Genomic DNA, 24,103 nt, shown 5'->3' on the forward strand with positions numbered 1-24,103 from the left:
TTTTAATAGTATGGGCATTTTCGCACGTGGCAATGCCCATGATGTTTATTTATTTTTATTGTTTAAGTATTTTTATTTTAAGGAAAGGGGGGTGATTTGAAATTTGAGGTTTTTTTTTAAAATATTTTCTAAAACTTTTTTTTTTTTACTTTGGGGACAATAACTGGCAATCAGTATTGCCTATTGTGTTCATTGATGTCTATATAGACACCATTGAACACTTCATTTTCACTATACCAATACAATGCTGCCACCTAGTGGCCTGTATTGGTATAGTCATCTAATAGGCGCCGAAGCCTGCTTGAGGTTCCCCAATCTCAGCCAAGGAACGCTGTTACCGGAGCTCAAGTGTACGACTTCTGCTTCCGGACTGCGCAAATGCCGTTTGACCACGGCATCTGAAAGGGAAAATGTATGCGATCAGCCTTATGGGGGGAGGGGGGGGGGACTACTGCTGGTTTTTGCAACAGGAAAATATGACCGTTCACAAAAGCACTTTTAACAGTACTGGGCCTTGTTCAAGTAATACTTTTAAATAGAAAAACTAGACTTTTTCAAATTTTGTTATTCAATCAAATTTTCATACACTGTTTACTACGCAAACTTTGATGTAGATCAGGTAATTGTTGGAGTAAAACTCTTTCTGTTCAAAATTATTCAATGCTTTCCAAGTGCTTAATTCATTTAGGCATACTTATGCATAGCAAAATTTTGTGACGTGTTACAACAATTCTGACTTCAGATTTGTAATCCGCACACTCTATTTAGTATAGGACAAATGGTTTTTGCCCAGTAGCAGACAAAAAAGTTTTTTGTTGTTGCGTGGTGATAGTCACTGGGGTCTGGCGGTGAACGGCAGTATCTGGCCAGGCCAGATCCTATGCGCTCCGGTAGGCCGTTCTCTGCCAAATCAGTTAAACGGAGGTGTTATCCTACCCTTACTGGTACTTAAAATGCCCATCTTCGTTTTACACGTAAGCAAGCAATTTGCTCGCTTGGTAAAACTTTACATTTTCACTCCTAATCCTTCTACCTAAAGCACAACTTGTCCACGTGCCAGCTGCCACATTTTATTCTATCCTGAAGCAGTTCATTTTAGAGCAGGTATTTTTTTTACAACAATATTTCATTGTTACTACATGTAAGTGCTACAGGCCAAAAATGTTTAGTTCTATAGTGCTGCCTATATTACAACCCGTTTCCCCGCTCTATAGAAGCATAGGATTAAAAAAAAATTAAAAAAAAATCTAGATTCTAGATCTCTTCCTTCTTAATCTCAATCTTATTGGCTTTTGGGACAAGGAAGACATTGCCATCTTTTGTTTGCTGAAGGGAGTACTCATGAAGAGAGTACGGATTGCCATCCTCGTCACGTAGTTTGCTGAAGACGTCCATGTACAAGGTTCCGAGTTGCTTTTTCAGTAGGCGAAGGCTGTCGTTATATTCACCATTCTCGGCAAGCAATTTCTCTTTCTCATACTTCAGCTTGTCTAGATCACTTTCCAACTCCACAATGTTCTCCATTTTCCTCTTCCGGCAGTTTTGAGCTGCTACTTTATTTTTGCCTCTTCTGCGTATGTCTCGAATGAGAGCGAGCTGAGCCTCGTTGAATTGATGCTTGGACATTAAGACATTGAAGTCATCCACAGGAAGATTCACAATTGTATCCACAGAGAATGGTACGTTCAGAGCTTTCGCTCTTTGCTCGTCTCTACTGAAACGAGCTTCCTGCTGGCTTACTAACTTATCTTTTGTAAAAGGAGTCTTACTTTGGCCAGGTTTTACGGGGAGATCTTTTTCTGGTGGATTCTGAGCTTCTATGTCAAAGCATGTGTCCAGTGGTACAAAGGGCGAGAGTGCATAGAATGCATCTTCTGTAAAGGGCATCGAGAATTTCTCCGACGGATTCTGTTGTACGTCTTCAGTTTTGCTATCCATATCTTCCATTTCAGAGTCACTGTAACCATAATGTGCATCTCCGTAAATGGAGGAACCCATGGACTGGCCAGGTGACGCCGAACAAGGGCTTGTGTTAATGGAGATCCCTGAATCGGAATCATTAAATTCTGCTGGACTGTTCCCTTTAAAGGCTTTACACAATGATAAGTCTGTGATATCAACAGGTTCGGTTTACAATTTGAGTGAATGGTTGGCCTGAATTGTCTGTCAAAGGCACGTTGGTCACTTTGGGATCAATAAGGGTAAATATATCATCACAAAATGATTCTACATTGAATGTTGAATTTGTGTTTACTGTCGGTACATTAGAGGCAAAAGGACCTACAAAGTCATTAGCGAAAACAGGAGCGGCGTCCTCTACTGGTTTTTCAATGTTCACCAATGGATTGTGGAACATGTAGTTTGAGGTTTCCAACATGGCATCCGAATTCGAATACAAGCTCAGGTCAACAAGGTTGTCAATCTGATTGCCGAGGCACTGCAAAAAGAAAGGCAAAAATATGTTAAATGGTAATATTTTCAGATCTTTTCAGCTATAACAACAAGCCACATGTGGACATGTGTTAAGTGTTGCATTCAGCTATAGTATACATTCCTTTAAACCAGGCATCCTCAAACCGCGGCCCTCCAGCTGTTGCAAAACTACAACTCCCAGCATGCCTAAACAGCCTACAGGTATCAGCCTACAGCAGGGCATTGTGGGAGTTGTAGTGTTACAACAGCTGGAGGGCCACAGTTTGAGGATGCCTGCTTTAAACCCCCCTTAAAAATAAAATGATGACGCCTACAAAAAATATGCAGCAAAGTCTGCATAATAAGGTAACCTTTTCTGGATGCTACATGATAAACAACCTCCATAGTGTGGCTTAATGTATTCTTACGTAAACCAATTGGCTACTTGAACACAAATGTCTGTCTAAGCACAGTGATGGCCACCTGGAGGACCTGAAGTTTGGTCCTAAGAGAATGCAAACACAGAGTGCTGCTGCCAGGATAAGGACTAGGTGTAAAAGACTTTGTCCTGGCCCTGGGTGAATGTAATGTGTGACCTTTTGTTGGAGTCAAAGGAAGCATTTAAGACCCCCCCCCCCCCCCCCCCCAGTGTATTGGGTTGACCACTACTTGTCTAGCCCATGAGATTAGATCCAATAATAGATGTGCTGCTTTTCACCACAATGGACCTGGACACAGGATATGTAACATACATCCTTAAGGACATATGTGGCATCCATTAAAGAACAGCACGTATACTAATACTGCGATTACCGTGATAAGTTTCCCAAAGTCAAATGGTGCTTCCCTTCATAGACACAAAATAACAGAAAAAGTTACCTGTAGCTCTGGGATGGACAGCAGTTCTTCCCATGCTTGCTCCATTTCTTGCACGTTTTCTGGATTGGCTGTAGAGTTTTGCAAACTGTCTGGAACAGGGTGTTCTGTGGTGAGAAAGCTCTGGCTGGTATCGATCTGAGCATCTGGTGCCATTGCTATTTGGAAGGTGGTTTCAGGGTTCTGGAAATGAATAAGAAATCATATGTTTAGTCTAGGAGCATGATTGCATACATTCTCAGAGAGAGCCCTAACGTTGTGGGCACTGGCCTAGGATACCCTAAACCCTGTCATGTTTTATCTGAGCACCCCAGTTCCGTGTCCTCTGCTGATCAAGGAAACAGTCTGAAAAGAGCAACCAGAGCATTCATTGCAATCAAGAAGGCAGCAGTCACATGATTAAACTATGTGACCACTGACCGCCGCCCTGGAAGCATCCTCTTATGCGCTTGTGCTAAAAGCATTAAAGCGCAGATATATTTAGCGGCTTGCTTTCTGCCCTGGGCAGCGGTCACGTGGGTAGGATATATGACTGCTGCCATCTTGATTGCCATTGATGCAGCAACAGCCATCATACACTGTTTACAGACCAGATCCACTTATTTTCCCTTTAAAGAGATTCTGCCAGCTGTTTTGACTCCTCAGAACTGCTGACTGCACTATATGGGCAACGTGCATACCTGGTGTTATGGTCATAGAGGTTGCATAACTGAGAAATTTCTTGGTCAATTTCATTAAATTTCTGTTTCCATCACCCCAAGGTATTTTTACACTGCTGTCTATGTCACCTGTATAGTGCTGTCAGCAGCTTTGACGGGTCAAAACTGCTGACAGACTCCCTTTAAAGGGAAAGTCTGTCCAGAGGCTAAAAATATGATAGGTCTAAAGCCAAGGGTGGCTTGTCATGCTTGTTCTTAAAGAAGATTTCAGAAAATTGAGATAAGTGATCAATTTAAAACTTAACTTTTAATAATCTATTCATAGAAAATTTGCCCCAAGATAAATTGATAACAAACATGGAAGATACAACAAAAAAAGAGGCACGGAAGGTCACCCCACAAATGATTGTGGCACTCGGTGACAAGAACACACTTAGATTACAATAGGTGCTCGGCGGCACCAAAAAAGGTAGCCAGGTGGTCCTACCGCTCTGATGAGATGATCCCTGGTACAGCGATTGCCTCACCAGTGTTAGATGATGAACGTACACCGTAGCTGGAGGCAGTTGCCAAAAACAGGGTTCGGGACGCTAGGCTATCTAGCCCTAGTGATACCCTAGGGCAGTGTTTCCCAACCAGTGGGCCTCCAGCTGTTGCAAAAATACAACTCCCAGCATGCCCACACAGCCAAAGGCTGTCCGGGCATGCTGGGAGTTGTAGTTTTGCAACAGCTGGAGGCACACTGGTTGGGAAACACTGCCCTAGGGGACCTACACTGGCCTAGGTGACCTGATCACGGACCCCCGTGACCGGGCACAGTCAGGAACCTAACCCTGGAATTAATGCGCCCTATAAAGCTCTCTCCTGCCTAGTCCCTACATGCATGTTTCGCTAAAAAGATGAGTCTAAAGCTCATCAGGGGAAACTAGGGAGTTTGGGCTATTTAGATGAGCGGGGTACACAGGCAACGATGCCAGCTGTGTCCCCTAAACAGCAAAGTAGTTTGTCCACGAACCTAATATGGACTCAAGTGGACAAGCTGGCAGTAAAAAAAGGAAGAGGACCCCCTGATACTCTACCCCCCTCCGCCTACCAAAATACTGGCGCATGGACTGATGTAGTCTGAGGCAGCGGTAAATACCGCCACCTTTTGAAACGCCGGCCTCAGAGTGAGGTATGGCTAAGACACTCCTACTTCACATGATGGTACGGGTCACGCCCACGCATGCGCAGGAAAGTATATCGCATTGCTAGAAGGAGAAGTCGCTGGACGGACGCTCGCGAGTATGGTGACGTCACTGCGTCCGATCTCGTCCATTCTCGCGAGATGAAGACTTAACCACAAAATGTAAAACATTGTTATAGTTTATACTGTGATAGCGCTTTATTGGAAAATAGAACATTCTGGACATTGAACACTTAACTATGTAAGAAATATTTGAGGGAAAACATTATTTAGATCTATAATATCTGTCTAACCTATATTAAAAATAAATGTAATATGACTGAATATCTACTATCCAAAAACGTAATATTTACCACAAGGAATGTATCGGCTAAAATCTTCATGCATTCATCAAAGGAGAGTTGTTGCCCGAGATCAGATTTACTCTAGAAAGACAAACCATTTCACTACAGTTAGATTGTCACTCATGAAAGGAGTCTTGTGACATGCTGCTTTATTATCTGGTTAATTACCTGCAGGGAACTTGTGACTGTATGTGTGACTACTGCCGCCTCCATGGGTGCCGGCGGCTGAACAGGAATATATTCCCCAGTCTCCTCATCTAATTGCACATGGGCATATAATGCTTTTTCCTGTTCCTTTAGGAGCTGTTCTTGATGCTCCTTTTCAAGCTTCTTCTGCTTTTCCAGTTCATATTCCTTCTGTCTTTGGCTGTAGTCAAAAACTTCACGGCCAACACCTAGATCAATGTCTTGTTTCCACAGGATGTCAATGAGATCCATATCCTAATGAGAACAATACAAAAATCATGAAATATATTGAACAAGGTCTAACATGATCTATCAAATATATTTGCTGGTCATGCATTGTATCAATCTTATGGTTATAATAGATCTTTATGTGGAAAGCTCCTAAAATCTATCATAATAATGTATCACACCATATATCAAACCACATGGAGACGTATAGTAGTCCTCACATGGTACATACATGTTCTGCTGTGGAGGCCACTGGTCATTACAGCTGAGTTTTGGTGGCCAAGAGCTACGATGAATAGTGACGTAGCTATAGGACAACACTCCATCCTATTGTGTAACCCAAAAGGTCCCCAACTTATCGTATCGAGCCAAGTTCAACATTAAGTGGTGATCAGTAGCCACATTCAATCAAAATTTGTATTTTTTTGGTAAAACAGATTAAAAAAATATACATTTGTGACTATGCCATCCAGATTGGTGCTGTTAGGAGTTAGAATATGTCTGCAATATTTGTAATTGTGCACTTTGTATTGTAACCACTGCAAATCACCATAATTGAGCGTGCCTATATGAGGCACACGACTATAGTTGGAGACTAATAGTGTAACGTCACCAAGTAGTTCTAGGAAATCCTCAGACACCATCCCAATTCTGAGCTGTGTGCGAGAATCTTAATGGCGGCACACCGTGTCCCCTGTGTCACTACTTAATGGGAAATATGCCACAAAAATGTAGAAAAAACAGTTTTGGTTCTTTTTAAGCAATACTTAAAAATAGGCTCTGCCACACCGCCAGCACTGCCCATAACAACACCTAGCTAGTTTATAGCTTCTCCCACCCAGCTAGTTACATTCCCCTATCACTGAGAATCCCATGGACATAACATCACAGAGCTGCACGGACATGGTCATGTGACCACAGCCCAGAACGGGAGATAGGAGCGATAAAGGTAAAATTAATAACTTATATACAAGACGTAGACACAACCAGCTGGCCGCCATGAGGTGGTAAATCCATTTCACGAACCACCCTCCAGCAAGATTGTGCAAACTTCCAACGAAAAGTGGTCCAGCACACGGATTAAAACTAATTCCATCTTTATTATGTTAAAAGTTCCAGTGGCCTATGCCGCATTACGGCCAACGCGCTTCGATTGCGACACCGATCCTAGTCATGCCATCCTGATTGAAACATGTTGGCCGTATAATACGGCATAGGCCACTGGAAATGTTAACATAATTAATAAAGATGGAATAGTTTTCAGCCGTGTGCTGAACCAGTGTCAGACTCAAGTCCCTTGGGCCCACCCTATGTGTATATAGGATCTTAAGGGCCTTGTTTTACTAGGGGTCCATTATTGTCACTGGAGGATCCTCTAGTGGGCCAGTCTGACCCTGCACTGGACAAATTTTCATTGAAAAGAAATAACGTTACAGAATTACAGCCACCTACATAAAAAAATATTTTAAAAGGATGTTGATGCAAACTGGAAAACCCCTTTAAGATTTTTTGAGCTTCCCATTATTTACTGCACATTTGTTTTGCCCTTAGGAGGTCAGAAAAAAATAAAAAAAAAATAAAAGGTCTTAGCCGTCTTTATCTTTTGCAATCACATAAAATGTGTCATGTGAAACCGCCAACAATAAGGAACCATCAGAGGAACTGCTCATTTCATTTCCTGTCAAAATAATATTCCATGGCAAACAATGGGCCGCAAAAAAAAAAAAAAAAAAAAAAAAAGCCGTCTATTAACAAATAGCTCACACATCAAGTTCCAAGTCGAACGGGCAAGAAAAAAAATAATATCTTGGCATATTCCATCCTGTAAATTATTAACTGTACGTTAGACAAGGATTTTATCTGAGCCTCTGGAAACACAGTGGCATCTTATGGTCAAAAGTTTTGTCCAGAATAAAAAATGGTATTTTTCTCTTTTTTTTTTTTTATCCAGGAAGAGCACCCCACTCTTTTATATGGGCTGTCTCTGGTATTGCAGTTCCGTTGCATTAGTATTAATGAGAGTGAGCTGCCATACCGGATTTTACTGTTCAAACACTACAGTAAGCACAGTCTCAATGGGCTGGGCTCCATTCAGTAGAACAAGACCATGCACATTCCCTTCCAGATTCCACAGGGTGCAGGAGACTTCTACTCCACATAGAAGACAATGCTAGTAATGCTCAAGATGATTGTGTTTTTCTAAGAAAAAAAAAAAAAGCTGCGGTATAAAGTTTTATACAATCAAACTAACTAAAACGCCATAAAAAAAAAAGAAAAAGGTAAGGATACGTAATAGAACCTAAAGAGGAGCGAGAGGGAAAGACCCGTTTGAATTTCCCGACTTCAAAAAAAGTCTCTGGTCTCTGATGAATTACATTCACGGAAAACAGGAAGAGGAATTGTGAAGACAGATGGCAGCCAATAAGTTCGGACATTTTACCATCACCCTTATGAGCTTGAAAATTCTACTTCCAAAATACAACAGTAGGTAACATGCACATGTCAAGGATGAGATCTTTGTTCCATCTTCTGGTCGGAGAAGGACAAGGACCACATTGGAATCAATATCACTAAATTTTACTGGGAGCAGACATCTGGCATTGAGAATGTGTGTTCCTGACATTCACCGTGTACTCTCTCCATCTAGGAATGTAGTTTACTATGCAGCTGTTCAGACATCTGTTCCCTCTAGGGAATCAATGACCCCCTGGACAGACTTTCTGTCCCAAATGTTTCTCCACCATCTTCCAATAAACTGGACAGAGCAAGGACTCCAACCCATTTAATGACAGTATTCAGGCTTATGCACATGGTTGTATTACGGTGTTGTGCAAGACACATATTATATGTCAAAGGAGTTTCTTGGGCAATATTTTTTTAAAGGGTCAGAATGGCTTCAAAATTCATACTCCGCTTCCGTTCCAGAGTGCCCTGCCAGTCTTTAATACCCGGTCCCTCTCAACCTGAAAATGTGACCGCTCGGCCAGTCAGTTGCAGAACCTTTTATATATAAAAAAAAAAAAAAAAGTTACCAGACAACCTCTTTAAAGGGGTTGTCCATCTTTTTTAAAGTGATGGTCTTTCCTCAGGATTGGTCATCAATGTCTAATCGGCAGGGGTCCAATACCCTTCCAATTAGTTGTTCTGTGTCGGGGCCGGAACAACACGGCACTGTCAGCACTGTGGTGAATGCGCTTGTGACTGCAGTACTATTCCCATTGACTTCAATGGGAGCTGTGTCGCTGTGATGAGCATTGTCCACTACAATGTTGATGATGCAGTCTAGTCGGCACCAACCTCCAACTGAGCTACACCCAAACAGCTGATCAGTGAGGTGTTGGACCCACACTGATTGAGTAGTGATGGCCTGTACTGAGGATAGGGCATTATGTTAAAAACCGCTCAACAACCTCTTTAAGGATAGGATAGGATTGGATTCCATCTTGGTAGATCAGGAAAGAATTTCTCCCCCAAAAAGTCTTTGAGATCAGGTTCCATCCAAGCATGGAGCAGAACTATGGTCGTGCGCTTTAGCTATTAGGCAGCCTTGATCCTGATTCATGGAGTTTTGAGACATTTCACGCAGCATAAAAATGGAGATCTAAGATAAAGCATGCATGTTGCACTGTTTTTCCAGAATAAGATTAAAAAAAAAAAAAAAAAACGACATGAAAGAAGCTTCTAAAAAGATCTGATTTTCAACGCAACCAAGATTTGAATGAATTTTCACCTACAACCTGAAGCTATCACTTACATAAGTAAACCTTTGGAGACAAGTGTTATGACAACCCCGTAATTTGGTAACGAGTTCTTTGCACGCTGTGAACTCTATTGTTTTCACAAGCTGTGCTCATTATTAAAGCTTAGAAAGACATCAACACGCCATAACCAGTTGAGAAATCCTGAGTATAGTCTATTAAAATGGTAAATCCACCAGCCTCACCTTTAACAGAGTGTGTAAAATGAAGCTTTATAGAAAAGTGCAATTCAAGCAGTAGTGAACTCTAGTTAAACAAACAATAAAAGTACAACATGGGGGCGAAGTCCTTTACTCTAGATATGCCAGAAAAAACACACATATCCTAGTACGGTCCTGATATTTAACCAGCAAGGCTTGCATATCTCTGATATGAAGACAGTATGACCAACCATATGTGACCAATTAAGGGTAAAAGTGGACATACACAGATTAAGGTCTGCCGGTTTTGGTAGGACTGGCCAACCATCTAATTTGAATGGGGGTAACCTGACTTTCCCCTGATGGCAAATTTCAGAGAAAAAGAAAGACCGGCTGCTGAACATGACCAATACTTTTGTTCTCAGGTTGCCATCCAGAACAAAAAAAGGTGCATGTCACCTTGAAAAATATTCTACATTTTTCAAAGTAGCACCTGTATTTCAACAGTTTTGTAACTGCATGTAATTAAAAATGTAGTACAGTCACTGAGTTATTCAATGAAATCTAGCTGTATAGCGCCACCTGCTGTTTTTCTTATTTGTCTGTCCAGCTCACCAAGCTGGACGCACATGCTCAGTTCCATCCTTCAACTGTAGTTAAAAACCTGTTCGTGCAGGTCACGTTTCAATGAAAATGAATTGTTAACATTGTAAATGCTTGCTGTACATTTCCAGATCCTGTAACGTGAGTAGACGGTGAAAAGACAAAGCTCAAGTACCGCTAGAGATATTAGTCAAATCAGGCAAAGTGCAGCCCCACGCCCTCTTCAGCTGATCAGATTGCATTTATAATTAGATTTACATTTCTGCAGGTAGAAGAAAATAATATACACCCAAGCACATTAGTATATCGTCAGCTGAATATGCCGTTTTTAGTAGGACCAGCCGACAGTCTACGGCCAGACACACGAGCGAGTTCAATGTGAGAAACTTGCAGCGTGTGGCAATGTGAGGTCCCGTTCTGCCCTCTGCTCCTCCGACAGGCTCTCACAGTATTAGGCCTCATGCACACGACCGTTGTGTGCATCCGCGTCCGTTCTGTCATTTTTCACAGTTTAGCGGAGGTCCCATTCATTTCTATGGAGTTGTGAAAAAAAAATTATAGTCCTCTGTTTTTTCTCTGCGTCTGTGATTCCAGTCCGTCAAAAAAATATAACCTGTCCTATTCTTGTCAGTGGGAAACGGAGGACGGACCCATTCAAGTCAATGGGTCCGTCAAAAAAAAAAAAAACGGATGCACAACTGGTATGTCATCCGTGTCCGTTTATTTTCTACAAGACCTTGGTGCAATAAAATTACACTTTTCATTAACCTTCCTTTTTTTCCCCTGTCAGACAAAAAAAAAAAAAGGAAGACACAAGGAAACACAACTGAAGCAAAATCGGACACGGACCACTGAAGCCAAATCACTGACAGTGTGCATGAGGCCTTATACTGACTTATAATGCTGTGTGACCCTGAGAGACCTGGAATCTATTGTATTACACTGACAGGATTATGTCAGTGTAATTCAGTAGATTCCAAGACTCATAGGGACACACAGCATTATAAATCATTACAACGCTGTGCGATCCTGGAGCAGAGGTCAGAACGGGTCAGAACCGCAATGTTAACCTATTCTAACCATTTGGACAGTACAGCACGCTGCACTGTTTTTTCCAGTAAAATGATGGAACCCAACGGACGCCATTATGTTAGCGGGGTCCCTTAGGCTCCATTGGTGTCTATCGTGTGACGGATCACTCAGAGCTAAAATTCTGTTTTCCTACGCCTACCACAAAACTGAAAAAAATTAAAAAAATAAAAATTACGGTAATTTATAATGCAGATGTGAACAGAGCCATACAGATGTTTTCCATCTGCATGTAAATCAACACAAGGACAGGCATTGTAAGCAGATCCTACCATGTGGACATAAATGCCTGGCAACCTCTATATACAGTGTCAGCTTGTCAAGGGATAAACCCTCATACATTAGCACTTAGGGGCCATATGCTGCACTAAATATCTGCCATATGCATGTATTCAAGTAGAGCTGTAGAAAAAAATACTACAAAGCTAACAGCAGAGATCAAACAGATAACCAGAGCTCTGAACACAGAGCGAGCAGCTCTGCCCTTTGTACTGGTCACATAGTTTAATACCTAATCTTCGGGTTGCACAAGACACCATCAGCATAAAATCATTTCTAGGACCATAAACAGAAAAAACAACTGGAAAGAAGATTTAATGCTCTGTAAAAAAAAAAAAAAAAACACAAAAAAACAATGCGCTAATCACACACACATGTAGCCATAAAATGCATGTAACAATAAAAATAAAACTGCTGTTTTTTAGACTAAAAGTAAAAAAAAAAAAAACTAAACAAAAAAGATGTGTAAAGGCGCCCTACATTGAAGGGAACAGGGACTAGGATCCACCTCCTGGGGCTGGTTCACAAAAACACTCTTCCCGTTACAGGACAATCAGTTCTCCCATCTTCCCAATCTAGGTTGGCATGGACCATGATTCAATTAAGGCCTCATGCACATGGTCCTAGGTAAAGATTCAGAATACTATTACCTATGACAGGCATCCTCAAACTGCGGCCCTCCAGCTGTTGTACAACTCCCACAATGCCCTGCTGTAGGCTACCTGTCGGCTGTTCGGGTATGCTGGGAGTTGTAGTTTTGCAACAGCTGGAGGGCCGCAGTTTGAGGATGCCTGACCTATGAGGATGTAGTGGCTGTTATTAAAAGGGTTGTGCCATAAAGGGTTGTGCTACAAACAGCGGGTCTGCAATATGCCAGCAGTGTTCTCTCCGCATCAGGGATCCGGACCCATCCACTTGAATGGGTCTGCAATCCGGAGCTGCAGGTGTAACAGAACCACTACGGAGTGCTTTTGTGGGATTTCTGTCCGTGCCTCCGCATCGCAAAAAAAAATAAAAAATAGCACGTGTTCCATTTTTGTTCATTTCCAGCTTTTGATGTATGAAGACAGCTTTCCTTCTTTAGGGAGACAGTTAATTTTGAGGTTTGTGAAAGCGTGTGACCGGAAAGCTTAGCTATGTGCTATGATATCAACATATTCCTTTATCCACAGTACCACACTCCAGCAGTCCCATAAAGAATGAATGGTGCAGCAACATGCATTCTCAACCTGCTGCTCTATTAATGAAGATGCACAGGACCCACGTTTTCATGATTGAGGTGAGTCTCAGTGGTTGATATCATGTCACAACCACTACATCCTCATAGGTCAGGCATCCTCAAACTGCGGCCCTCCAGCTGTTGCAAGACTACAACTCCCAGCATGCCCGAACAGGTAGCCTACAGCAGGGCATTGTGGGAGTTGTACAACAGCTGGAGGGTGCCTGTCATAGGTAATAGTATTCTGAATCTTTACCTTGGGAGATGGGTTAGTTAACAGCTGGTGACTCTCCTCTATGCACATTTGGCTCAGCAGAATGGGTGCGTTATTTTTTTAGTGCATATATATCTATCAGACACCACTTATCTCAGGATACTAAGGGCAACATAAACCTGGTTTCCTTTGGCAAGAAACCTCAAGGACTGGTTGAGAATTCCTTAAAAAGAGATTATTCGCAGATCCAGTCTGCTGTCTATGGTTAGCTTCAGATATCAACAGGTACCTACAAAGAAGAAGCTTTACCAGACACACAGGTGTATTCCAACTCCATACATCCTCAGAGTTTTATGGATAAAATAAGGACCTGTAGACTTCAATGGGTTTTACTATACCAACATGAACTCAATTTGGAAGAAAAAAAACTCTGCGGTCTGCAGCTCTGCAGGCTCTTCCATTTGCTTCATGCTAAACCCTTATCAGAGCCAAATCATCTGTTTACTTTGTATACAAGATAGCAGTCATTACCTAGCGAGTGGTCTGGTGACCCATTTCCAAGAAACATTCACATTTTAATCACTTATCTTGGACTTCGTAGTCAGTGTTACAGGACTAGCAGTCCTGAAGGCTTATAAAGTCCCAGAGAACTGAGCTTCGGCCTTACGGTAGCTCAAGTTGGATGATGCAACTAGTATCCCCATGGAAGTCTAATACAATTCTACCCAACAGAAACACAAGTGTGTCCATTTTACTTTGCTTCACTTCTCCATCACGGGCATTAAGAATCACCCAGCAGACTTCACATCATAGATGGTCATGTATGGAAGGTTTAAATAAGGAACTGAGAAGATGACTCCATGGGTTGCCCAGTTACAAGCAAGGGGATTTTCATGACGCCATGAAACCTAAAACTTTTTATTCCCATTTATGAATTTCACAATAGTACCAAAAAATAACTACAACCGCAATACCCTGAGATACTTCACTGGCACGTTGATTGTTTGGTGCAGAATTTAGCTGTGGCTTTCACTGTTGCAAGGAGTGGAATAAATGGTGAAAGTCTGAGGCTTTTCCGCATTTGATGAGACATTTAGGATTTGAAAAGTCACAGTATGGTCCATTTTACACAGCGTCTTTTGCTGCTGATATTTTGCCCAAAAATTGGTGGCGGCCACGTGGTGTCTGCCTCAACATTGTTTTCAAGGGGAGGCTACACTGCCTTTTGTGGTTTATAGCCATGACTGTGCCAAGAAAGGAGATGTCCCCTTCGTGGCGAAGCATCTGGACAGATGCCACTGCAGATGTCCACTTGCGAGTAAGCTCCAATGTGAAATTCGGTGTGTATTAAAAATGAAAAGCTGCAGCAGAAACTGCAGATGCAAAATCCGCCGTGTGAATACGCTCGGGGCAGATTTTTTTAAATTAAAACACTGTATGGTAATTTTCTGCAGAATTTCAGATTCCGCAAAAGTACCAATTGCACAACCGAGATTCTCCGTCAAGTTCTTGAAATGTATACATCGAGGGTTTTTTTTAGGAGGAGGTTTTCAGGCAGATTTTCCTGCCAGTTTTTCAGCCAAAGCCAGAAGTGGATTCAGCAGGAAGGAGAAGTTGAAGTCTTTCCTTTATATTTCTCATTCTTTGGCCTCATGCGCACAAGTCGAGCGTTGTGGGTTTGCGGTCCGCAAATGGCGGATCCGCAAAACACGGATGGCATCCGTGTGCGTTCCGGATTTTGTGGAACAGCGCGGACAGACATTAATATAACTGCCTATTCTTGTCCGCAAAACGGACAAGAATAGAACAAGTTATATTTTTTTTGCGGACCACGGAACGGAGCAACCGATGCGGACATCACACGGAGTGCTGTCCGCATCTTTTGCGGCCCCATTGAAGTGAATGGGTCCGCATCTGAGCCGCCAAAACTGCAGATCGGATGCGGACCAAAACAACGGTCGTGTGCATGAGGCCTTCGGATGAAAACCTGAGGGAAACCCTTGTCCAAAAAAGTCAGCGTCAACCTACCCTAACAGTATATGGGACTGAACCCATCAGTCTGAAGGGCAGCAAAATAGCATCTGGTTCACTCAATCAATAGGTGTACAACCAGCTCCGAGTGGTGACATATGTCGTAGTCATTACTCTAAGTAATCCATTATCTTTATGACACAAAGTGATCTCACAGAAATAACTCACATGTACAGAGCTCTAGCTCCATCTCCCAAGGGTTTCTTAAAGAAGCACTCCCACAAAAATCTTTATTCTCTGACCTGAGTGAAAGTAATCTTACCAGTGACTGTATTTGTGAGTTATAACCTCCCTTCTGATCCTCAGCTGTGTCATGTGACCAACACTCTAATTTCCAAATAACACAGCATCTTATGTGTGGACAGGAAGTCAGTTTCTCTATGTGTTCCTATGGAAGCCCCATGTCAGTCTCATAGGAATGAATAGAGAATTAACGGACTGAATAGAGAAGTCCTGTCAGAGAGTTGGTCACATGACACAGCTGAGGATAAGAAGGGAGGTTATAACTCACAAATACAGTCACTGGTGAGATTACATTCAGTACAGTTTACATTGTGCACCTTTTTAACAGGTCAGAGAATAACATTTTTGTAGGAGTGCTACTTGAATTTTTTGTGGTGCAATTACAAGTACCAATATGGCCCGACGCAGAAAAATCTCCCAGTAGAACTAGTTTCTTTTGTATGTATTTAAGGGATTGTATGAATTTCAAAAAATGCTGTTTTATTCTAGAATGCGCCACTCTTGTTCGTTGTCTGTGTGTGGTATTGCAGCTCAGCCACAGTCCAGCATCCAGGAAAGACTCTTCAGACATGTTTGGTACAAGTGCCGTTCCTTTAATTTTACATATAAATAATTTACAAGGATGGGATAAATTTATGGTCTTTCGTGTATGTACTGGGAGCTTCCCATAGTGTGCCAACAGACTAGGGAAAAGTTTCCATATCCATTACTGTAAGAGCTGCAGGACAGCAGTGTGCCTCCGCTCCGTCTGCTCAAGTATGCAGGATTATGCAATCTGACGGTAAAGTTACATTATGCGGTTGGCTGCAAAATCCAGATGTAGTCGGTAAAGAAAATAAAAGGCTGCCCTTGGCAGAGGGAGCGGAGGGGAAGTGCACAGGGCTGGTTGTGCAAGAGCCTCAGCCCTCCCAACAACTCCCTGCTGTGAAGGTTGTAGAGGAGCTCACACGCACAGGAACAGGGATCCTGCAAGGGGACTGCGGACATCCAACGCGCATCGACAAGACGTCCTCACACACTTCAGCTTCTCCAGATACATAGGCTGGGAGGAAAGCCGCGTGATCTCAAGTGGTCACCGACAGCTAGAGCCGTTCTACAGACACAGGGCTGTACAGCCCGGATCCTATATAACGTTATATAGCGCTTTAATATTCTGAAACATACATGATATTACGTGTCCATCACAATGATTCATTGAGGGAGATTTCTCAAGATTGGTGCTCCCAGTGAGATGCCTCTTAATAAATTAGGCACATCTCTGCCCCTCTGTGCGCCAGAAACTCAAGTCTGTGCCAGATGGCGGCAGAGCCATAGGACAGAGCTATGATTTATGCCAGTTTCTGGCACATAAGTATGGCGTGTGCTATAATTTGTGGCTTTTTAGCCCCACATTTGTGGCATTACCATGGTATTTAAAGGGGTTTTCCTGGATTACTACGGTTTTTCACAAATATGTTCAGGTAGTTGATTACCCATCTTCCCCATGATTTTTTTTTTTCAGTTTGGACTCTCCTGACCCATTTTCACAATGTAAACCAATCACTCTGATTTGTTTCTATCTTGTATGTACCACTTCCTGTTCCTGTATCCAACCAAACCCATGATGCAATTCTCCTTCCTCTGCCACACCTCCAGCCCCGCCCCTAACACCCAGCTACTTTACAGCTCCTCCTACCCTATAGACACTCCCCTATCACTGACCCTAACACCCAGCTAGTTAATAGCTCCTCCCACCCAGTTAGTTACATAGACACTTCTCTATCACTGCCCCCTGTCGCCCATGGACATACAATCACAGGAAGTAAGAAGGACCTGCATGGACATGGTCATGTGACCACAGAATAGGCATAGGTTATAATAGATTGACGGGGCTTGTGCCAAATGTTGTGACTTACTGGCATACAGGAGACGATATATATCCCCCTATGTGTATGTATGGACAACAGTATAAAGGAGACTGTACATATTGCATCTGCTTAGGTCTATGGAGGGAGGGGAGCGGCCCCCTGAGGCACTGGAAACAAAAAAACAAGATTCTCAAGATTCTAAAACGGAAATTGTCCAGAACGTGGCCATACGTTTTTTTTTCCGTTTATGTTCCGTTCTTTGCGTTCCATATACGGTCCATATGTGGAACCATTCATTTCAATGGATCCGCAACAAAAAAAAAAACGGAAGGTACTCCGTATGCCTTCTGTTTTTCCGTTCAAAGATAGAACATGTCCTATTATTGTCCGCATAATGGACAAGGACAGTACTGTTCTATTAGGGGCCAGCTGTTCCGTAAAAAACGGAATGCACATGGATGTCATACGTATTTTTTGCGGACCGAAAAATACTGAACAAGCCATACGGTCGAGTGCATGAGGCCTTAGACTGTATGCAGTGCCCCCCTGCTGACAACACGAGCATGTCTTATAAAGGACACACCTGTCTTCTCATAAAGGAAGCAGATTCCCAAGAAAAATCCCCTTGATATAAAATTATGAAATTGAAGCAGCAAGAGATAATGGTTTAATTACTGGCCCCACCCATCACCATTTGCTTCTGAGGTACAATCACATGTGCATCCTGTGGCTGCGGAGAAACTCCAACTCCTAGCATGCCCAAACACCATCAGGCTAGGAGTTGTAGTCTCACAGGAGCAGATTGCAGACTATATGAAGTTGTAGATCAGGGCAGCTCAGTGGGTGGCGCGCCTTATTCAGATGTTGCGCGAGAGGAGTAACATCAGGCGTGACAGCGGAGGTTTTAGGCCTAGGGCCTATTATATGAAGATCTGGATAGATTTCATATTTTTTTTCCCCCTCGCATATAAAAGGGGCAGATTTATCAAAACTGGTGTAAAGTAAAACTGGCTTAGTTGCCCATAGCAACCAATCAGATTCCACCTTTCATTTTTCAGAGCTCTTTTGGAAAATGAAAGATTAAATCTGATTGGTTGTTATGGGCAACTAAGACAGTTTTCCTTTATACCAGTTTTGATAAATCTCCCCCACTATGAAAAGTGGTTCATAACAGGTCAAAATAATACAAGATGGCTGCTAAAAGCACAAAATGGCTTCCTCGTCCCGCAACTGTGCTTTCTCAGTCTGTATTGACTATGGGTTGTGCTGTGTACTAGGTAAACATGGAGTCTTTCCATTTTCATGATTTTTTCCATGTAACGTGTTAGAAGAGGAGGCCATGCAGCAGCTATGGAACCCGCTAGGTAGAGGATGAGGCCAGAGGACCAGCAACCCCATATGTGCGGTTCTGCTAATATCTGAGGTAAAAAGGTAAAAAAAGTGTGTTCTTCAATGACCACCATATATTGCATTTTCGGAACCCCTTTAAAAGGCGGTTGTCAGATACAGAGGATCCACCTGCAATAAAGTTATCATTACTTACCTGCCAGATCCCGTCGTGTAGCCCAGGTTCTCCCGGCCAGGATCTGTTCACCTGGCTGCAGCACTGACATCATATCGACAACACATTACCACTGCATCCAATCACCGGCCTCAGCAGTGCACTGAAGAAGCCAGTGATTGGTGCAATGATCATATTTTGTCAACCTGATGTCACCGCATCAGCCAGGTAAACAAATCCCGGACAGTAGAAACGACCGGTGCTGCACTGCGGGATCTGCCAGGTAACTAATGATCACTTCTTGCAGGTGGATTTCGTGTTTCCATGTCCGGTTTCCTCCTGAAAGTGGAAACCCCTTTAGGGACTGGTCCATAGCATAAAATGGCTGCCTGCACTACATATCATCTCTAGCAATTAATAAAAATTTACAAAAAAAACAAGAATAAAAGGTATGTTCACACCTCGGAGAAAATATGTGCCAGAAATCCACGGCTGACCCTCAGATTTCTACCATGGAGTTGTGCCCCAGATTCCGGCAGAATACAGAAGCTTTTCCTGCAGATTTTGAAGCAGAATATGCTGAACATCTGCTGTGTGAACATCCCCTTACAGGTCTTCCATGGATGAGGTCATTCAGGGTTCTTTCAGATTTTCAGCCCATTAATGATGGATGATAACGGCATGTCAACCGGTTAGTCTGGGGAGAACCAGCATAATACCTGTTTCTCATCCCCATACAGTTTTCATTAGTTGGTATCCAGGAGCAGACTGGGAACTTAAAGTGGCCCTGGAAAAAAAAAACTAGAAGTTGGGTCCAAATTGATGGAAGGCAGGGCCAACACAAGTAGGCGGTGTCAGCAATACCATATTGTGGCACATTATACCACCCCAACAGAGCCAAATACCACAGTCCATCACAAAATACTGCCACCAGCAGCACAAAATACATACCCAAAAACTTCCACTGGTTGGCCATGAGGAGGGCTCAGACGGACCCCGGGGCATCGGCCCACCGGGAAACTTCCCTGTAAGGTCTATGGCCAATCTGCCCCTGTTAGTAGCATATTTTCTGATCACCCAGGTTCAAGATGCCACCAACTAATGATCTTTAAGATCAGATCATTCAAGTGTTTGCTCATCTGTTGGGTGATATCCTTCAAATAACCTTCAGACTGTGACTGGTACTAATATCAACCTGTACCACATTAGTGTCAAGACCCGTGTTATCCTTCAGGAAAGATATGGAGCACACCCACATATGTACATACACGGGCACAGCTGAACACAACAGGCAAGGAGGAGAATAGCTAAGGAGGCGCTCTCAAGATTCTCCTAGGGCATATTCACACGTGCAGGCTTGGATCAGGATTTTGGTGCAGTTTCTGAAGTCAAAACCAAGTGTGGATCACAAAAGAAGAGGAAGTCTAAAAGGACAGATTTGACTTCTCCTTTTTTTAATCTATTGCTTAAAAAAACTGGATAAAAATCCTGAACAGAACCTGATCACGTGAGAATTTATCTTTATAGGAATACAATCCCCCTTTAAAAAAAAAAAAAAAAAGACATTAAAAAACACAAGTCTGTTATTTTTAACTGCTTCATAATTATAACAGTTCAGGGAAAGCACAACATCAACCAACAGCTCCTGAAGGGTTGTCACGCGGCGGTCCTAGACTCTAGAAGGGCATCACCACCCAATTGTTCCTCTACGGTTCCTTATCAAGTTTACCCATCAGAATGACCCTTCATTGTAAGTTATTCTTGACTGGTTCCTCTCAGAACCCCCTAAGGGGCCCCTTGGTGACTGTGCACATTCAGTTGTCTAGGAGAGAACAAGCACACCCCCAACTACAGAGCACTAGTATGGAGATGGGATGTGAGGCTCAGGAGGATCACTATGAGCGTTCCTCTGCTGAGAAAAACATTAACCACGGTCGTTGATATTTATCATGTAACTGCCCGGTTGCGCTTCGATAGCCTACTAAGAACTTCCAAAAAATTCAACCAACTAAAACAAAACATTATAAACTTCAACAAATGTCTCCAGGCTGGTAGACTCTTTTATTCAACCCATAATTTTTCCGGTCAAGTTTGTGTTTCTGATGACAAAACAGTGTCTTCTAAAATACAGAAAAAGTTTTTTCTGCCGCTGACCCATAGGGTTGTGGATTACGCATGGTTTTTCCACATGGATTTTCACCTCCCGTTCCTTTCAATGGAAGGCCGCAGCACCGTTCATGGAGATGAGGAATTTTCCGGACTGCGTCCGCATCCTCTTTTCACATGGACACCCCTGGAAGCAGCACTCATGGATTTGTTCCATTCAATGGAGCTAAACTAAGATTGGAAACGCACCATTCAAAATGAAAACCAACCGTTGGGACACGGGGCGGATTTTGACGCGGTTATAACCCATCATGTGAACATACCCTTACGGTTCCTCAAGGAACAGCTGAAAAGTTCTCGATGTGAACCTCTAATCATCACCACGAGACCTTCTAAGCAGGGGCGTAACGATCAACGTCGCAGAGAGTGTAACCGCGACCGGGCCCAGCGGGATGAGGCGGCCCGCAGCCCCACATGTGCTTTTAATAGCCAGTCGAGCTTGGGGCCTCTCGGTACAATTTATTTTTACATTAAATAACCCGTACCCACCTACCCACACCCTCTCCGGTGCTGCGCCACCAGCTGTGACACCCGGCGCTAAGGTCTCGCGGGATGAGGGTATGACAGGATTGTACTGACAGACAGCCGGAGCGGAGCAGAGTAGGTAAGTATTTTTTTTATTTATGTATGCACACACCGGCTTCACACGTGGGGAGGAAGCAGGGCACCTGGCAGTGGCGGCAGTGTGGCACACCGCACTTGAATTCAGAATGGGGAGCCCACACCGGCCATATGAGGGCAGGTCCACTGGCAGCAAATCCTTCATTATCATGAAATATATACAGAGAGGGGCAAAAAACACCTACCTCTTCTATATAATACTACAACGAATCCAAACCTATAGTGTGGGGGGGGGGGGGGGGGGGGCAATTGAAAGTTTGCCCCGAGGTCCATAGAACTCTAGTTACGTCACTGCTTCTGGACGGTTACAAACATCTAAAGACCAGTACAACCTTTACCCTCAAAGTACAACTCCATGCGTGAGGTCACAGCCCAGCGGCATGAGGTTCTGCAGCATCTGAGGCCACCGGAAGTGGATCCACAAGTTCCAGCTGGCAGGGCACAACTCTCAGCTCATTCTCCTCCCCGACGCCTAATTATTTCAAGTATGTTTTTCTCATTCCTCCAGAGAAAGAAGAGGAAACTGAGATGCCAGTCTCAGGCTGATGAAAGTAAGTGACCCCCCCCCAGTGTAAGTGATCAGTAGATCCTCCGATCACATGACCTGCCTGCGGTCGGCGGATCTATGGAAGGGTGTCGGGCCGGTTGTAGACATCATCATTTTCAGGAACTTTGGACTGGTTGTCCGTAAACTAAGGAAGTAATGGAGACAAGCAGAACTTTACAGTCGTTCACTGACTCACATCATTAAGATATAAACTTCTTCCAACACTTTCCAGCGCTTTCACATATACAATCAATATCGCATGGCATGCTACTGACCGATAATTGTCGGCCAGCTTTATGTAAGCGCACCCCCTCCCTCCCAGGCTGTGACACCAAGGTGACATCTCGGCGCCGCCCCCAGGTGTCTTCTCACCTGCTGTAACTGCTTAGCGGGGGGTAGCTCTACTTCCATCATGACGGCCCCTGGCCCCGGCCCGGTATATCCTCCTTGAAGTTGTCGCAGTTTGTCCTGGTGTGCCGTGGCCCCCCCCTTCGGTGTTACTCTTCCCGGACCGGTGACTCTCCGCTCCGTTCTCAGGACCGTCCAATGCAATATGACGGGAAAGTCCTGAGCAACACGGCCAAAGTCGCCTGTCAAACCCTTCCAACCAATGAGCTCAGGCTTTCTCAAAGTCACGCCCACTGCCGATGACGCAAAGCATCACGATGGAACAGGCGGATTCGCTCGTCGCCCACCACCCTTCGACCACGCCCTCTTTACTAACCCTTCGACTGCCGGCAGATTTCTAACTATTAGGGGTGCGCGAACCTAAGTCCTGCTCCATAGGTACAATAAAAGAAAAAGTAAAGTAAAAGTGTAAAAAAATAAATAAAAGGTGTAAGTGTCCTCCAGAGGTCTTATAATCATCTCTTGGGGGATATGTTATGTGGAAGAAAAAAATAAATAATAATTATATATATATATATTTATTTAAATAATAAAAAAAAAGTGCAAACAAAAGAAAATAAATAAGAAAAAAGGGAAAAAGTGTAAAATAAAAAAGGGAAAAAGGTGTCATCTCTTGGGGGACATGTTAAGCCTCATTCGCACGTCAGTGTTTCACGGACGTGTGCTGTACGTGTTCTCCACGCACAGCACACGTCCCCATTCATTTTAATTAATATGTGTATTCGGACATCAGTGTTTTAGCGCGGTCCGTGGGTCTGTGTTTTCAGTAATGATGCATGCTCTATTTTGTCCGTATTCATGGATCCATCACGTCCATTATAATCTATGGGTCCGTGAAAACCACGGATGGCATCCGTGTTTCACGGACCATTAAGAAGAGATACTTTGAAAATAATTTTTCAGCTGTTCAGTGTCAGTGAAACACGGATGCAACACGGACAGCAAAAAAAACGGACACACGGACCCAACACGGATCCTTCACGGACGCATTACTGGCCACCTGCTCACGGATTTGAGCACGGACACGGAGGTGCGTATTAGACTTTATGTGGGAATTTCTTATTTATTTTTTTATATAAAAAAGGTGTCAGTGTCCCCCAGAGGTGCCAAAAACATAAGTAAAAAAAACTATAATGGAATATAAAAAAAACCCTACACCAAACTAAACCATCTGCATTATTTCCCAGGTCACACAAAACTACAAATATATCAAAATGACCAACACAATATAGGGAACTTACTATAACATTTTATTATCAGCTGTATGAGCCGGTGAGTGCTGCTGCCTCTTCCTAGGCCAGTGATGTCACGTTTATCGGTCACATGGCCTAGGCGCAGCTCAATCCCATTCAAGTGAATAAGGCTGAGCTGCAATACCATGAACAGCCACCATACAATGGATGGCGCTGTGCTTGGTGAGCTGCAAGGAGGCCACAGGGCTTACAGGGGCTCCAGTGAGCACTGTGGCTTTCTCAAATATCTGAAAAGTGGCGTGCCAGGGGTTGGACCTCTGCCAATCTCATATTGATGACCATTCCCGAGGACA

At 43.3% G+C, this 24,103-nt stretch overlaps 1 protein-coding gene across 1 annotated transcript; it reads right to left on the minus strand.

Moving 5' to 3' along the window:
• Positions 1 to 452: 452 nt before the first annotated feature.
• NFE2L2 (NFE2 like bZIP transcription factor 2) lies at positions 453 to 22,722 on the minus strand. The gene is given in 6 exon segments (XM_044303811.1): positions 453 to 2,127; positions 2,129 to 2,437; positions 3,292 to 3,471; positions 5,487 to 5,558; positions 5,646 to 5,918; positions 22,522 to 22,722. Coding segments are annotated over 6 exon segments (1,749 nt in total). The 5' UTR covers positions 22,564 to 22,722; the 3' UTR covers positions 453 to 1,254.
• Positions 22,723 to 24,103: the final 1,381 nt, after the last annotated feature.

The sequence above is a fragment of the Bufo gargarizans genome, chromosome 8 (assembly GCF_014858855.1).
Source record: "Bufo gargarizans isolate SCDJY-AF-19 chromosome 8, ASM1485885v1, whole genome shotgun sequence".
Classification (NCBI taxonomy): domain Eukaryota; kingdom Metazoa; phylum Chordata; class Amphibia; order Anura; family Bufonidae; genus Bufo; species Bufo gargarizans.